This window comes from Haliotis asinina, chromosome 6, assembly GCF_037392515.1.
Source record: "Haliotis asinina isolate JCU_RB_2024 chromosome 6, JCU_Hal_asi_v2, whole genome shotgun sequence".
Lineage (NCBI taxonomy): Eukaryota > Metazoa > Mollusca > Gastropoda > Lepetellida > Haliotidae > Haliotis > Haliotis asinina.
In genome coordinates, this window is record NC_090285.1 from 38,643,718 (window position 1) to 38,662,749 (window position 19,032).

At 39.8% G+C, this 19,032-nt stretch overlaps 2 protein-coding genes across 2 annotated transcripts; both read left to right on the forward strand.

The window, feature by feature from the left end:
• The first annotated feature begins 2,697 nt into the window (after nt 1-2,697).
• On the forward strand, nt 2,698-13,624 carry LOC137287860 (mucin-21-like). Its single transcript, XM_067820240.1, has 8 exons — nt 2,698-2,773; nt 6,450-6,482; nt 6,979-7,305; nt 8,520-8,633; nt 9,859-9,891; nt 11,158-11,631; nt 11,786-11,861; nt 12,452-13,624. The coding sequence occupies exons 1-8, from the start codon at nt 2,698-2,700 to the stop codon at nt 12,516-12,518; spliced, it is 1,200 nt and encodes a 399-aa protein (XP_067676341.1). The 3' UTR covers nt 12,519-13,624.
• Nucleotides 13,625-14,052: 428 nt separating this feature from the next.
• Nucleotides 14,053-18,730, forward strand: LOC137287861 (uncharacterized). The gene is made up of 6 exons (XM_067820241.1): nt 14,053-14,113; nt 15,290-15,322; nt 15,731-16,066; nt 17,539-17,652; nt 18,132-18,207; nt 18,658-18,730. The coding sequence occupies exons 1-6, from the start codon at nt 14,053-14,055 to the stop codon at nt 18,728-18,730; spliced, it is 693 nt and encodes a 230-aa protein (XP_067676342.1).
• The last annotated feature ends 302 nt before the right edge of the window (nt 18,731-19,032 follow it).

The following is a 19,032-nucleotide window of genomic DNA, read 5'->3' on the forward strand; positions in this document are numbered from 1 at the left end:
ATATATCTAAAAGTGTGACTAGACATGGTTCAGGCAAGTGTTTCAATAGCTGGTAATGAACATTGTCATCACCTGCTGCAGTATCATGAGCTTGATCAAGAGCCGTATGCAGCTCATGTAACGAAAACACTTCATTATAGTCTTCACCATTATTGGAATCGAAATTAACTTTTGTCTTCTCCTGGTGTTTCTGTTACCTCTGAAACTCAGGAACATAATTTGCTGATGATGAGTTTTTGGCAAGAGTTTCGCCAATTTTATTTGCAATGTCTGCTTTGTTAGTTACTAATTTGTCACCATCTTTAAGATGGTGAACTGCAAATTTTGAACCTTTGCCTTTTATTCGCTGAACCATGTTCCACACCTTAGACATGGGTGTACGTGAATTAATTTTTGAAACATAGTTCCTCCAAGATTGGCGCTTGTTTTGCTTATACGTACGTCGTGCCTTAGCACTAGTAATGTTAACGTTGTTGAAGTTATGAACAGTAGGATGTCTGCGAAAATATTTTTCTGCTTTCTTCCTACGTTTTCTTGCCTGTTTGCATTCGTCAGTAAACCATGGTTTACAAATATGAGGAGTTGCAGAGGACTTAGGAATGGTTTGATCAGCAATTTCATTCAGTTGTGTTGAGAACATCAAGATGGGATCTGGTACATTACTGAAGTGATCAGGTGTTAATTTTTCAACGCATAATTGCTCATATACAGGCCAATTTGCCTTAGTGAAATTCCACCGGGATGAAGGTGGATTGTCACCTGGTGTTATAGATTTCAGGAGCGTAGGGAAGTGATCGCTTCCGCAAAGGTCATCATGTACAGACCATTCAAATTCATTGACAATGTTCGACTCTGTGAGAGTTAGATCAAGTGCAGAATACGTTCCAGTGGCTGGATGCAAGTAAGTATTGGAATCATCATTAAAAACACATAACTTATTATCGGAAATAAAATCTTCAATAACTTTCCCTTTATTGTTTGTATTTGTACTACCCCATAGAGGGTTGTGCCCATTTAAGTCGCCCATAATGATGCAGGGCTTTGGGAGCTGGTCATACAAACTTTGAAGGTCAGTTTGACGAAGAACTGATGAAAGTGGTACATACAGTGAGCACAAAGTAAGAGCAATGTGCAAGGTCAGCCGGATAGCAACAGCTTGAATATTAGTATTCAGCGGAACGGCACTATGAATCATGTCCTGTCTGACAAGGATACTAGATCCTCCTGTAGCTTTGTCCCCATGGGGAGAAAATGAATGGTAGCAACTATATTGTCTTACGTTAAAAACATCAGTATGTTTCAGATATGTCTCCTGTAGACACAATGCTGAAGGTTTAAAGTCCTGTAACAATAGAAGAATCTCACTATAATTCTTCCTAAGTCCTCTGCAATTCCATTGTATTAGTGTATCCGTCATTTAGGATGTGTTATCGGTGACAGTTCACGACCCTTTTTCTTGGGAGAATGGCTCCGAGAGCGGGTTGTCAGAGGAGGTGACACCTCCATGTCATCTAAAAGATCAAATCTGTTTACAAGTGACACAGAGCCTCTTTGTCCTTTAGGAAGACGGTCACTTGTATTTTGCTTCTTAGAGTAATCTACATTTACATTCTTCTTTTTGATAACCGGTGTAGGTGCTGTTTGAGTTTCAGAGGATTGTAAAGTTTTTCGTGAGGAAGGAACAGAAGGAAGATCCTGAATACTCATAGGTGTCTGAGCTGTCAGCCAAGTCAGGTCTGTTTGGCAATCAATAGATTTAGCGGAAGGTCTCATCACCTCTGCATATGTTGACTTACCTCTCAATGCAGTGCTACCAGATGGTGTAGCTGAAGTTGCCAACTTCCTTGCTTCTGAAAAACTTATGTTCTTCTCAGTTTTAATACGTTGGACACTCATTTCAAACTGCCATACCGGACATTCTTTAGAAGACGACATGTGAGATCCAGAACAATTTACACATTTGATTTCAGACGAACACGTGCTGCTGTCGTGATCTTTACCAGCACAGCGTGAACAAGAAGCATGATTCTTACAAGTGTTCTGCCCATGGCCAAACTTCTGACAGTGGATTTGGAACATACATGTCAATTTTCATAGAGAAGCATCCTACTTTAATTGATTGAGGTAAACTGGGTACATCAAACGTAAGCAAGTAAGTATTTGTGGGTAGATATATTCCGTCCTTTTTAAAGCTGAATCGCTTAGCCTCGACCACTCCTTGCATACGCAGCTGACTAACAATGTCATCGGTTGACAGATCAGCAAGACTCTTATCTCTGTCTCGGATGATTCCTTTGCTAAAATTTAAAGATTTGTGAGCATAGCATTTTACAGAGATATTTGCAAATGATTTTGCTTCCAGAAGATTGGCCGCTTGCTCTCTCTTTAGACATTCTATGAGAATTGAACCAGATCGAGTTTTTGTAACATTCTTGACAGTCCCAGCAATTCCTTGTATTGCTTTCTCAAGCAGAAAGGGAGAACAAGATGTTAACTTTTTCTCACTTGATTCAGCGACAATGAATCGAGGCCATGTGTTACGTTCAGAGTAACAGAGTCTGGTAATGATATCATCCTCATCTTCAGTATCATCAATGTGATAACGTTTTTGCTTTTTGGGGTTTTGGTTTGCCATGGTAATAGATTTGTGTTTCATCCTCCTGGCTCCCCACCCACCACGGAGTGTCAACAAGGACGATGCCTAATGCCTGTGGGCCTCCAACAGGCGGCACCAAGGATACCAAGAGGATATACTCAAGCAGTAGCATTAGAGGTATGCACCACAAGATTGGCCCATGAGCCACCGCCCTCTGGGCATTAGACTCTAGGCAAAGTTCATGTAAACAAAATTACAGTTAAATAATATTACTTAAACCAAGGGCGCCAAGACCAAAATTTAAACAATTCCAAATCACAGTTTGTGCAAATTTCAACATAAACTCCATGCACAGGGCTTGGCATGACCAGCCGATTGGTTGAACCGGGCCCATTCAACCACCCGTCTAGGTGAAGTAAGGGTCGAAGGGGTGTGTTGAGCAAAGGGAACACGATTACAGGGCCCCAGGGCCCTCAACCCCCAGACTCCCGTCCTCCACCGACACAGGGCCGCAACCCACGGCAAACGGGTTGGTGGACCAAATATCCCCCCGGGTCCACAACGGGGGTGTCGGCGAGCTCTTAGCGTGACCCAGCACCCACCACGAGGAGGTGGCTCGCCACGGGTGCCCGTTGTTTAATGCGTGTGTACTTGAGAAATGTGGTGAATGTGAAGATTCTGAACGTCTTTTGGGCGCGGATAGATAACGCCTTAGTAGTTCAGATAAAGAACGTGATATATGTGAATTTGGTCAAAGCCATCTATGTGAAGAGCATGTTTATGGACAGGAGACCATTCACGACAAAGCTAGCGGATCCCGCGATTGTGTGGAGGAAACGTTCATATTTAGTGGAGATGCATGTACAAGAACACCTTCAGGTTCAAGTCTGGGGACGCATTGTGGATAAGAACAGTAGACGATGTGTTTTTAATTACTTGAACGTAACAGCTGTTTTCAATTCAGCACATTCAATGACACACAATGCACAAACTAAGGTTAATTTACACAATGATAAATTGATTGTGCGATTTGAAAGGAAACTCGAAATGACATCTGGGGCCAGAATGCAGCCAACTCATAATAAAAAATCGATCATATGAATAAAGAAATATATCTATATATCGCTTACCGTGTATTATCATTATCACAAAGTTATATATATCTAATCCACCCATATTTGATATATAACGCTTATATGGTAGGCTTAAGATTATTAACATTCGCCCCGATTTCTGGTGGTATCAATGTAATAAGTTAGTTTTAAGCCGCACTCAGCAATATTCCAGCTACATGGCGGCGATATCAATGTAGGTAGTTGAGGAGTGGAATTATAGTGTCCACGGATAGTCTATTATAGTTACATCAAAGCTCATTTAATCTGGAAGGATTTCAAGTGATATTGTTTCTCTTGGGGTCCCTCTCTGTGTTTTGAAAACAATGAGTTCGAAGTCGGTCGTGATACTATCCGCTAAACTTATATTATATGTCAGATACTCAGGGCTAGTCATGGTGTTGATGCAAGACCACTTAATCAACTCGCCAATCCACCATCCTGCTGAACTGTGATTGGCATCTTTTCCAACCGTTCCTATTATCCGCATAGATCTCTGTGAATTGAACTCTCAATTTATGTTTTTCGTTTCAAATTACTTTCACTTTATGTGGGATAAAGTTTCCGATTTCAAAGGAGATGTTCCTGACTGTAGGCCATCTAAACTCACGACTTTTGTTTTATATTGCTTGCACGCATCGCCACGGATTGGCCGATCCCCACCATCTTATGTTATACTAGTATATGGGAACGTACCAATGACTTACTATCAAAGGCCGTGAATTCTTTCTCTCCATATTCCATTACTTTAATACAAATGATGTCTACATAATAGCTAATTGACTGCGATATGTTATACAAAATGACAATACACCTACCACATTGCACATAAAAGCACACAAAAGCTTCGAGAAGAAAAGACTTCATTCAAATAGAAATAGATTTATTATTAGGAAAATCTTGCATAATGATGACATTGTAGGGATTATTATGATGAAAAGTCAATGACGTTTCTAGGTGACAAATAGATGTCAATATCCGGCAATTGATACGTCTTTTTATTGTCAACTTAGAACCGATGGGGCCGCCCATTTCAGCTGTCTGACATTGATCTGGGGGTATCAACAGAGGGAACGCACTTCGACGGTGTACATTGAATGATGACGCGCATATGACACTTAAACCCAAATAGGCATGATGAATACTGGCGGATGATGACTTATTAAGGGAAGTATTGACATTTCCATTGACACTTATTTGTGTCAATGTCAATGTTAACTGTTATTTTAGCACTCGCTGCCGGCTATCACTAGTTACAACTATCACTACTACTTCTACTACTACTACTACAACTACTACTACTACTACTACTACTACTACTACTACTACTGCTGCTGCTGCTGCTGCTACCACTGCTGCTGCTGCTGCTGCTTTTGTTGCTGTTTCTACATATTATTACTGTGAACACCGTCGATATAGGAGTGCATAAGACTTTTGCCAACCAAAGATGGACGTCAAGTTTGGAACCATTATTAGGATTGTCATCTTGTTTATATTGCCAAGTATATATTTCACACAAGGTAAGTTGAATGCATTCATTTATGATGGCTGCACATAGTTATCTAGACACATATTGACGTCGGTTATTGGCGATACTCGGCCTTCTTTTATATTGTGTTGTCTTCATTTGTAGTCCTATTTTTGAAATGTATGCTAGTTTTATTTCTTGTTACTGTGACATCCTGGTTGATTTTACTGTCCTTCATTGACAGGCCTTTACAAAATACCATTAATTATTATGTCTATATTTAACTGTTCTCGTTGCGATATGGCTTCAATATTGCCGATGTGACGAAAAATTTTACCTAACTCACTCACTCACTCACATATGACGCTAAAAGTTAGCTTTATTATCAAAAGGTGGGCGATTTTAAGATATGACACCCATTACCTCATGTTCAAGTAATAGTTTTACCTGCATATACGTTATCCTTACCATATTTCATACTCAGTCAAAGGAGTGTATTCACTGTGTACACCTGCGATTTGAATGATTATGTAAGTGAATGGGTGAGTGAGTGAATGGGTGAGTGAGTGAGCATGGTTTAACGCTGGTATTAGCAATATTCCAGCGGTATCACGGCAGCGACACATCCTCATTATCTCCATGTGGGGAATCGAACCATGATCTTCAGCATGACGAGAGGACGTTTTCACGACAAGGAGTGCGTTTAGTGTTCACCTCACTCAGTAGTATTCCAGTTTCATGGAGGTTTCACCACAAGGCTACCTCACCGCCTCGTTTGAGTGAGTGAGTGGGATGGTTTTTAACAGATTAACATTCCAGCAATATCATGGCGTGGGGCCCCAGAGAGGCCTTCATAAGTACTTGTGCAGGGAATCGAGACCAGGATGCCTTTGTTCAAAGTGACCTTAGCACTAGGGTGACCTTAACTCCCATACCATAGCATAGGCTTAAGGTAGTCTTAGTGCTAAGGTTGTTTTGTACAACAGCACACTGGCCCTCTGCATCATGACCTAACGCTATAACCACCTGGTACCCATTGGAACAGAAAACGATAACCATAAAGGCAGTACCATGTGCCTGCATATATACATGCCGAATATGAAAGCTCGTTCAAATTTCTCAACATGTCTCATGATAGTTATGTGCATGACAAAGACGAGTAAGGCATTTCCATGTGAATGAACAGCTTTCCTTCAGTGCGTAAAAATATTTCGCAATGTTATACATTAGTTGTCGGATAAATGGATAATGTGGCATCTCGTTTGATTTGCAGAAAACATATGTCCAAACTCATCTGGGGAAAAAGGTAAGTGTTACGTCATATAATCCATGCATTTCATATATACAGACCAGTGCCACAGTACCAGTGTAGTGCTATAATTATAGCCTGCCAACATGTCGCCAATGCCCACACGTTGTCGATGCCTGCATGTTGTCCAATACGCAATACATGTTGCATTATACCTTTTTGTGACTGTAGTAAACAAGGTGTAAACAAATATATGTTATGATGGCATCCCCTCTCACATCTCGTAAAACGACAAGAAATTAAATACGACCAAGATAATTGCCACATATAATTATTGTATAATTTAGATTATTGTATAATGTTGATTATCATTTCAAAGACACGTGTTGTAAGATGAAATTGATAACAAAATAAGTGTTAAATGAGTATTGTTAATAATTTGTTCAAATGCTGATAGAAAGCTGACAATTATTGCACAGTTATTAAAAGAACATTGTACTATTTACTGATTTTTCGGACAATGCAATGCATATCTGTGTATATTGTGCTTCAGTTGTGCATATGTGTGAAAGCAACTTTGCCTCTGGAACGTCCATCTATCTGGACACTTTTAAGGCCGTCGACTATCAAGGCAGCTGTGTATGCACACTCCGGGCGCAGGGTGGCGCTGTTGATTTCCAGATGTCAGTACAAGGGGTACACGCTGACTGTGACGCAACCCTGTTTGTTCCGCCACCCATTGATCATACCTACAACTGTGTAGACAAGACACCTTCAACAACTACAGGACGGATCGGGTCAGGACAGATGCTCTTTATATCTCTCACCAAGAATTCTGACGTGGCCGATTTCTGTGTTCATCTGGTGCAGACATCAACAGGTGAGCATGTATACCGTACTTGAACTGAATACATTGGGAAGCGACTGTGCCATCATTTCCCTCACATACCAATTCTATTTAGAATTGTTTTGAACCCGCGAAGAACCGGATCAGAACTGATCTTCAGAAACCTATGCTTGTCGTAGGAGGCGACAAATGGGACCGGGTGGTCAGGTTCGCTGACTTGGTGGACACATGTCATTGCATACAAATTGCATAAACCGATGCTCATGCTGTTGGTCGCTGGATGGTCTGGCCTAGTGAGTGTGACATTAAACAAAACAAGAATATACTATTGCAGTACTGCAATTATGTCAGAACTTTGGACTCTGTTGTTCACAGAGACAGTCGTCATTAACGCGGATTTGTAATGTGATGTTCAAAAACAAACACAATACATACCTGCTTTTATATTTGATGTATAGTTCACGCAACTGTCTTATGCGAAATTCAACATGGACTTTCACCTTACCGCAAAAGGTTACCGTCGCACATTGAGATACCGCGTATGACACTGGCATCGAGGCAGTCTTACTGTCAAGGTTGATTCTGAAGTGTGGATGAGCGTGTTCCTGTGCAAAGAGCTCAGATCAGAGAGCGGAGCGTACTTGGATGGGTAACCGCGTTTGACATCTTGACTCCTGAATGTTTCTAGGACATCAACGAGACACATGTGACACATGGTCCGGATTCGATTATTTACAGATCGCCGCCATGTAGCTGAAATATTGCTGATTGCGGCATAAAACTATCCCACTTGCTCAGTTTCCTCACAAGCTTATGCCAGTCACTCACTCACTCACTACATACAAGACGAACACACTGATTGTCTGTTTCATTCGTGCTTATCCCTGACCTGAATTACCATAACCTGGGTGCATATTTACAGCGAAGTCACGTGAATAATATCTTCGGTCCCACGAAAGCAATTTTATCTATAACACACTGGCAGCAAAGGAAAATGTCTGAAAGGTTATTTGATCATATTGTTATACCACACAAATTAAATCGATATTGAATTTACTTTCTTGGTATTGATAAAGTAAACTTTGCTAGCTCGGATATAACTGAACAAACAACAGTCCTTCATTCTCAGCGTGTAAAGGTTCAGGTAACTTTATAGAATACACTGTAATTTCGTTTTTGAGTAATGAGTAATTCCAAACGTTCATCTCCGTGCACGTTAAAAGGTAATAACATCGGCATCGTTTCAGTGGGATCTTTAAACGTAGTGTGCACACAGGGGACGCTGAAACCTACCACCACCATTGCCACAACGACAATAACGCCTCCGCCTGCAGTGACGTCATCTCCGACCACGACAATAGGTAATTATTTGGCCGTTATTGCATCCACCTTGACACCTGTGAAGTCTATCCAAGTTTCGTAGATCGATGCTCATGCTGTTGATCACTGAGTTCTCTGGTCCCGATTCGATTTTTTACACAACGCGGATGGAATATGACTTTGCGGGATGTGAACACACACAAACAAAAACACAATCGTGTACCTCGTGTATCTTTGTGAATGTTTGCTTCACAACATGTATCCCGCCATATGGCTGTAATATTGCTGAGTGCGGTGTAAAACTAAACTCACTCACTCACAACATGTATCAGTTATAGAAATATGAAAGGAGGGGTAACTGGTCAAGTGGCGGACGATAGCAAGCGTTGACCAATGACAGGGCTTGCTTTGACCACACCCCCATTATGCGGCAGTATCTTCCGTGCTATCGTCCGCCATTTGTGTCAAGATCGTTTAGTTGACGGTCAAAATCGGCTTTCAGTCGAGTTGTAGAAATAACAATAAAAAACTGGCAGAGATCATGAGCGGTGATCGATAGGCCAATCACCCATGATTGGTGATTATGTTTAGATGAGGTGTTACATATATGCGACGGTAGCGTAGCGATCGACAAAGCAGGCGAGTGGGGTACGCCGAAGTCTCCGGCTTTTGTAGATATATTGTACTGAGAAACGTTTCAAGTCGGCATCACAAAATTTTTATACTTTCTAAAAAAGTCTTTATACCTCGCAATGACACGAGGGCCTGTGGCACTGATTGGTTTCTTGATATCAAACAATTGTACTCTTAGCTGTGACTGACCCTAGGGTCCTTCCATAGTTTGTTTCTAGCCTGTATATCATATCCCAGTACCTTTCTCTCACTGGGAGTCATTCTCTTTCTATGCAAGTGAGTCAATTCTTGTAATATCTCATTCAAGACAGAAGTTGAAATCTATCAAATATCAACATATACATGTTAGCTGAAATAAATTTGACTATGGCCATGTGCTTGGTGTTCCCCAGCATGAGGCATACTTGGCACATTCATTTACAGTAGCATACTATATATTTGTTGGCCTTGTTGTGATATATTGTTCCAAGTGAGAGCGAGTTACAAATGATATTTAGAGACAATCAGTTCTGCATAACATTCTTTTAATTTCCCAGCACAGAACGAATTTAGAGACTATCAAATCTGCATAGCATTCACCTAATTTCCCAACACAATATCTTTATCTCCTATATAATTATGCTTTATTTTCAGAGAACGCATGCCAGTCTGATCCAGGAAATAAAGGTTTGCTACTTATGCTATGTCACGTTTCAGAATGTAAACTTTTGTCACGATGTTAATATCTAAGTGGACTTCCGTGACATCTCAGAGTGTAAGTTACTATTGTCTGAAATCACTGAAAATGTGTCTTATCTATGTTATTTATATGTTATGGTATAAATGGTGAGTTGGGCGTAAGCAGTGATTACTATATGTATATAGAGTTTTGGATGGAAATGTGCCCAAACCTGTCTTGCTTAATTCGAAATCATAATTTCTATTTAGAAATATGTTTGGAATAAACCCTTGTTCACAGAGAAGAAAATGATGTACGTATGATTTAAAATACATGTATATGGAGTGACAGTGACATGTAAACGAAGATTAAAAATGAAGAGTCTGACTTTTTGGTCTAAATATTATCCGATTTAGAAACGTTAGTCGGAGAACAGTATAAAGCCTTTGACAAAATTTTAACACACATATATATAATATATATGTGATCTGAGAAATCTGGAATGTGAGAAAGAGGTATCGAAATGTACAACACCAATTTGAGTTTGATTTATGAATTAGGCATAAACGACATACTCAGGAGGCCACCTCCGTTACATATTTTACTGAATAGTTATTTGCGAATTATGACAGTGAGGAAAACAACAATGCCAATGTTTACTTCAAATGCCCATATTTGGCTCTAACACAGGTCGACACAATATAGCTAGAGTGCGGCGTTAAAATAAACACACAAACAAACATAAGCGTGAGAGCAACGGATTAATGTACACAGCTACCTCATCCCTCTCTAGAGTCCATCCGAAAAGTCACATTCTGTGTGCGTTGAAGTCCTTCTGCTGACATAACCCCCTTTACCGTAAGATTTAACTAATTATTACATTGTAACATAGCAATAACCATTGTCAGTTGCTCTTAAAAGCGTCATAATGACATAATGAACACTACTCCAAGATAATGCATAAGATATGTATAGGCATTCCTGGCATACGCTTTGTTGAAACTATCTGAGTTGTAGTCTTGTGGATCCAGGCACCAATCCCTAGAAATCTATAAGTTAGAGTTTACTTTACTGTTATCACAAAGAAGGTGTTCTTGAGGTACACGTTCCACAAAGGAACAACGTGACACACGTGGAAACAGTGTTGGTACCTCTCAGATTAGACTGGTATTCCTGTGTTAGAGCGTCATCCCTGATCAGTAGAACATAGTATTTCTGCTTCCTATTTGTTGTGAATGTACAATGGGTGAAGTTTAAATGTGTGTATGTTTTAGAAGGATCCCTTAATTTGGCCTGTTCCACTGGCACACTGAAAACTACTACTCCTGCTACAACAACGTCCTCGCCAGCCACCGGAAATAGTAACGCAGTTACCACTTCCAATACGTCTGTTGCTGTGACCAAAGTTTCATCAACTACACATCAAGAAGATACAGTGACTGAAAGCAAAGATACATCCACTGCAAATCCAGACAATACTGTGACTGAGAGCAAGGACCCGACCACTGTAACAGTGGCTGAAATTAAAGACCAGTCCACTGCAAGTTCAAATGACACAGTGACTGACAGCAGGGAACAGTCCAGTAAAAGTCAAGGTAATACCGTGACTGAAAGCAAAGATTCATCCAGTGAAAGTCCAGTTGGTACCATTACTGAAAGCAATGTTTCTTCAGGCGGAAACCAAAATATGACATCGTCTGGTCGCACAGGTGTTGATAATACAGAAACACCTCAGTCCGTTATTGTAGGTAAGAATCGTTGTTTCATACCGTTAATACACGTCTACCCTTGAAGTCTCATCAACACGCATATAGTCAGCACAATTAGAAATATTATGATATTCAATAATGATAATATTATTGTTATGAACGTGCTCTTTAACTGTTTTATTTACAATTTTAGTGAGCTTTGTCGTTGTGGGAGTCTTTGCAGCTGCCGTGGTCGTGATGATATTGTTTGGACTTTTTACTTACTGCAGGTAAGAGATACAAATTGGAACAGTGCATAACATGTCGCATTTCCCGAGGATTGCATTAATGTCGTAAGGACGGGGCAGTGACGACGTTCGATACTAACCATGAAATACAGGCCTACGTTCACACACACACGTGTATAACGATTTCAGTTATCACCGTATCCCCTACGAAGGATCGCTGTGAAGAATGAGATTGGTTCTGGGTAGGAACCGTGTGTTTCTCGCAAGACGGGTAGTGCGGGCAGGGCACTATTAGCGCATGTGAATCACGTGCATTTCGCGTGCAAGGCGATGTATCGACTGCCAGTCCCATCCCAGCTAATTTAATCATTGAATACCAAATACTTGAATTATATCTGAAGTATATACCTTCAGTCGGTTGATGAGTTGGATAAAGCATGACCCGTGGGCATTACGAAGAAGGCGTTTCCTCTAAGGGATGCTCTCGGGAAAACAGCCTTACTTTTTTGTAATGTCCTCGGTACTTGCTTTATACTGTGCGTAGCATGCGCAACATTCTCTACAACAGTGTAAGTGTGTGCAACTAACATTTGTCATTGTCTGGTAATTTGTATTGTTGTTATCCTTTTCAGGGACAAATTAAGACTTGAAAAGATGAAGGCGGGACAGGATCTTCCCAATGGACATACTACTGTATAACAATTACTGAGCAACATTGGAGAACTATGCTGAATGCATTTGTATATTTCAGTGATCGTTTATACGATCAAAATACATCTTCTCGTACGAGCAGAACATTGCAAGATGCTGGATCCAGTTACTGAATGGTAACATGCGATGTAGGGTATAGCATTTATCTTCCTTATGGAGTTCCGCAAGGTTGTGTGCTATGTCCTATTCCATGTACTGCTCATACATCATCACAAGCGACATAAACCGATCAAACAGTATCCAGTGTCATCTTTACACGGACAATACCAGCATCTGCTCAGGTTCCGAACCCTTTCAATAATCGTTAGTCAGGGCTTGTGAGAAATCACAAATATCACCAGTGACATAAAGGTACGGATGACCGAACACCTACTGAAACAGAAATTCCTTTTGCTGAAAATGACAAGACAAATGTGCACCAACATAATTTCAAGAGATGAGTCTAAGACATCAGGCAGTCCTTTCATGAGTTTAGGACACCAGGCAGTACTTTCAGGTTGTTGGACCATACTTGTGGAATAGACTTGTGGAAAAAGGAACTTCAGGAACTCCGATGTCTTAAAATCAGTGCAAAGATCCTCTTGTTTATGACAACGTTTATAACTAATACTTGTGTTAATGGACATATAATGTGTTGTTTAGTTACAATAAACTCCCCGGCGCTGCAAAGGCATGATATTAAACTGGATACCTGTGATATATACATGATGCAACATCTAGAAAAATGTTTGGGTTAAGTGCGATGGATAAGCTGAAAATGGTTTCCATAACGATAAGCACATGGTGAACTCGAACGAGGCAGTAGGACCCAGAGACTGGTGGGGAGAATTTAGTTCATGGGAATATACTGATTGAGTGAGCTAGGGTTTACGCTGTTTTAAGGAATATCACGGGAGACACCAGAAATGGACTTCACCCATTGCATCCATGCGGGGAATCAAAACCAAACCTTAAGCGTGATGAGCGAAACGTTTGCCCACATCGTTACCTTACCGCCCCATATGGACATACAACATGTACATGTTAAAGTGATTCCATAAATGAAATCCGACAATGTAAAGACGCTATTATTTCAAATAAAATTCCAAAACATATTAAAATTTATTTCTACTCTGATGTGAATGACCTGAATTCCATTGATACAGTCACTGTGTAAGATAGGTAAAATCAATTAAACTTAAATGCAGTAACTCTCAGTCAACAATGGTTGAGACATTATATACTAGACATGGCAAGACTGAATGGGATTATGTTGAACATATGTCATTGATCTGTGAATGTAGATGTCTGAAGATATCTGTGATTCCGAACATTGTACAATGCAGATATAATACCTGAACGCATCTTCAGTACTGCTGACTGGAATAGTAATAAATAGGTGAAGCTTTTATTGCTATAGGCATGTCAATGTGATTTTAACTGCAGGAACACGGTCTCTGATTAATCCTCAGCGCACGATGTTACACGAAATGGCTCGATAACATCAGATTCACTCCAGACTGAAACGGGGCAACCCTATAAGATGAATAACAGTTTCGGAATCAGTCTGATTTTAAGCTTACCTTTTCTGTCTCTTACACAAGGTAAGGAGTTTGCCTATATTTATCTCTTGCTGAAAAAAATAACTGCAATCGACAAGAACTAGGCGTCGTGCACGTACTTTGCATCAGTATTGATAGACTGACTCGACCAAAGAAAAAGAATTCTTGACCAGCAAACTTTGGGATTGCTGACATGGTTTTTGTACAAAAAGTGGACAAATGTAGAAGGACAAAGTGATTATAATGTGTGTGTGGTAGTTGCACCTACCTCATACTTGATTTTATTTTCCTTACTTTTAAAAAGCGGGTTGGAATCGATGAAAACAGGTACATTTTGCTAGGTCATGTTAAAAGCACTGAACAATGCGTCAAAACTGGTGTTCTCTATTAAAGGAACATTTCAGTTTTCGATATTTTCCATAATACTTAGATCTGGATTTTCCCCAGGTCAGTCCAAAACGTTAAATCTTTCTACAAACTTATTTACGATGCCAGCAAGGTGAACAGGGGGTTATCGTCTTGAAACATTTGAGAACTGTCTAAACCAGCCAAAAAGTATCATCAAGCATGTCAATATATATTTCTCAGCATACATGTTGTCAATTCTACGCTCCGGTGAGCCAATACTGTCAACTGTCGAGAGCTGTGTTAACTTCCTGTGCGACAGCCTTTCATCGCAACCCGACATGAAAACATCATTTTTACTAGCATCCGGTGTAACCTAAAAGAATACCCAATGAGAAAAAACGACAGTGTAAATTGCACGACATACGGCGTCTCATTTTGTCTCAGTACTTTTGTCCTTTCGCTGTATATCATCGTATATCACTTGCAGTGATCAATGTTCATGAGGACAGTCACTTGATTGTGTGGTTTACCATATATAGTTACAATAGAGAAAATGACATGGGTTCATGTTGTTTGTCCTCGAATAATTCACGATACGAAAACAACACCTTACAATGTCATGTTTGCGCTGTAAAATGTGGAAATACAAGTTGCATTTCACCATTATGATGTCAGTGAATCTAATAAATCATCTTAGGGTTTATCTCAATTAAATTTAAGCAAAGTTAGTGCACAATGATATCAGGACAAATTGGGCGGAAAATCTTATCGTGAAACATTTTCTCAGTGAGAACTTGCTTCGCTTGAACACCATACACAGTGGGGAAAAGGACTCCGACATCATTTCACACTACTATTTGTTGTTTGCAGACAATATTTGTCCATCGGAAGTAGGAGAGAACGGTATGTATAATTATTGTTTCCAATTATCCAGATAATGTAAGCACCAACATATCGAAACACATTTTATCGAGAAGCGTAATAGGGGTTAAATCAGTTATTCATGAACGTTTTAAATGTATAAATTTCAGACTCTGGTGTTGTTAACACTTGACCTGCCTTTACGTGTATTTGTGACAGGTGCCACATGTGGTAGGATAGTCGCTTCTTTTGCACTCACTCGGTGTTGTGATTTATATGACCACTGATCATAATTGCGATCATTGTTTCTTTTGACATCACACATGCAAAATCATTCCCTATGATAGGACGACACCTTAAAGCCGTTAGAAAAAAATTGCAAAGGTACACCATCTTATATGTATGCATGTTTTGTGGACACCTGACTTAAGAGTAGTTGTTAAATTTCAGTTGTTCATATATGTGAAAAGAACTTTGTCAGCGGGGAAATATTCTACCTGAACACTGCTAGAGGGTTCAAGTATGAGGGAAATTGCGTGTGTCAACTTACAGCACACGGTGCTGCAATTGATCTCGAATTATCAGTTCATGAAGTCGACAAGTCCTGTGACGCTACCCTGTATTTCTCGCCCCCGATCGATCACATGTATAACTGTGCAGACAAGTCACCACCAACCGTATCCGGAAGGATTGAACCTGGACAGACAGCCTTCATTTCGTTTTTCAAACCTTCCCCGGACGTTGTAGCCGACTTCTGTGTGATGGTTGCGCAAACAACAACTGACGGTGAGTTTACAGAGATTATGCGATTGGAGTTGATAATATGATTTCCAGACCACAAAATACACATGGCTAGGCAAACCACAGCCTAGAGCAAATACTATGGAGATAGCCAAGTCCTGATGAACGAACCCCGCGTCATCCATCACCATCTACTTGATGTTAATGCATCTGGGACAATGTCCACTTTGTGTTCATTTTTTTAAAAAAGTTACTTTACTTTTTGAATAGGGGCGAAAGGTTAGCTTAGTTAAAATGCTCGCTAGGCACTCAGAGGACAGATGCGATTCCCCACATAGGTAAACCGTGTGAAGCCCATTTCTGCTACCCCTTTCCCCTACCCCCCGCTGTACAGGCATAGATGCAGAGAGGTCTTTCATTGCCTTTGTTTATATCCCCAACGAATATATTATATCCCCGTCAGAAAGGATCTTCTTTTTTAAAAGAAATTGATTTCATCGGTGGATATTGATTAATATCTTCTGTAGATACATGTAGATGTATTTTTATGATTGGTAGTTTAGATTAGGAACTAGGTTGTTGGTGGCTGTATCCTCAAAGGGAATTGAAGTATTGCAAAATTATTGTGATCCTGAGAGGGCACATAAGTCCAAAAACATTCAAAGTCAATGTAAACTTACCAGGATTTATAAACGTAGTATTTTTTTATTTTAATTTTGGCTAAAATTTCTTACAATCGCCAGCAGCTGAGGGGATGGTGTAAATCCAGCTAGGGCCCATGCAGGTAGCAAAGGTACTGTAAGTCCCAATGGTCTCTAGTGTGGTGATCTACCTTCAGTTGTTGACAATCCACAGCCTCTTTTTTTATTGTGTTGTCACTTACAGCTAAAATATTTAATTACTAGATTAGATTTAATTACTAGTTTTACATGTATATCTGTGATATTGTAGTTACTGGACAGTATTTTACTGTCGGTCGTTGACAGGATTGTATAATTTATCTTTTATTATTGGTGTTCTACATATTGTTTTAGTCACGATATGGATGAAATATTGCCAAAATGACTTTAAATTTTAACTACCTCACTCACCCACTGAATGAAATCGATAATTGGGCTCCCGAACATTTAGCTTAAAACCAGGGATTTGTAAACTTTTAGCTGACATTGTCTGTCGCTGCTTCAGCTATATGAAGGTCTACGGAAGCAACAGATCACACTGACTCCCACTGAGTGTGACTCCTTGGCTGTCTAATACCGTCAGCTCGTAATTTTCTGCTTTGGTTGAACATAAACACAATCATGTGATACTCTTTTTCATAACAGGTTTTGAAGTTTTATTTGACAGGGATATATGTGTGTCGTAAGACGACAAGAAAACCGTCCGATGGAGCAACACATGCATTCCTTGGTGACTTCACTGAGCTTTTCCTCCACATAAATACATCCTTAAACATACAATTTGGTATGCTATACTATAATGGAACATGATACACATTAATTTGATATTACCATAAGGATCAATGGGATTGACCTGTACACGAGGGAAACTGAGATCCGATAGACCAGCTCCTCACGCTGACAATACTAGGAAAGATGCTACGAAAGATGTTGCTATATCAGCATTTGTTGGTAAGAATTGCAATACATTCTTCTTCTGACTATCAACGAGCCAGTTGGACACCCATGTATGTAGTTTAATTGACCAAGGTCATTTAGAAATAAGAAGTTGCGGAAGTTCTTTCTGGTGTCCTCGCGGTCTTCACAGTGTTAGTTAATTAACATGGAGCACCTTTTGTTTCCGTTAATTCTTTCATTTGTATGTCGGGAATGAATGAAACAAGCAATTGTATCTTCATCATGTGCAATTAAACAATAATCCTCCGCAAATATTACGCCTCGCATTACAAAATAGCTGAAGTGTCTGTTTCAAAGGCACAAAGTGTGAATAAGGTTGTTCTCTCTGGAGCTACTAGTACGACATATAGAAACCATGCTTAGAATATATATGCTGGTCTTTGCAACAGTACCTTGTCATTTTGCCCATTATACAGATTCTTCTTGTACTGCAGGCAAATCATTTCACACAATACCTTTGCTTTATGTTTTAGTAAGCCTCGTCGTGGTCGTTACATTTGTCGTTGTCGTGGTGGCGATAATACTTATAGCGATTGTTTGTTACTGCAGGTAAGTGTAAGCATTTAATGTCGAGATGACTACACCTAAAACTCAGTTAACAAAAATTTTGAATGTATTCTTAAATGTATTATTTACACATACATGGATCAGTAGGTATTATCCAGGTGTCCAGACAGAGATTTGAGATTTCAAACCTTGCAGTAGGTATAGAATACAATGGATAAAGATTTGTCATGCAAAATTTGACATATGGCAGTGATATATTGATACATGTAAACATGTGTATTCACACTGCAAACAATAATTTGTGTTCTCAATCAAAGGGCTGTGGAATCTCATGCAACTATCCTTTATGAGTGATTTATATTGCATTCAACAGCAGCAAACTCATTCTCATTGAAACATGTTTGTATTCACATTACGTTCCAGAATAATCAGTGATTACAGGACATATATGTGAACTGACATGCTGATAGCCATCAAATGTCGATGTTTTAGGGAAAGAAGACGAGTAAGGAAACTATCAATCTCCCCCATCAATGTGAACGACCATGGAAATACTCATTTATAGTATGTGAAGCAGGGATTTCAAGGATGAGATGGATGGCTCTACTCCTGACCCCAAAAAGCTTTTTGTTAAGAAACAATACACAAGAAAGGAATCACTGCTATTATTTTAGATATGTATTGGTACTGTATTGGAGAGAACCTACCGACGAACATCACATCTAACACTGATGACGTAATTTCTGCAGCCACCCGAAATGTGCGTTGGGAAAGCTCCAAAGCTATGACATTCCGGATTGCAAGGGAGTCTATTTCTGTTTGATACACAAGGCCAGACCAAAACAGAGTATGAGATACGATTAGTTG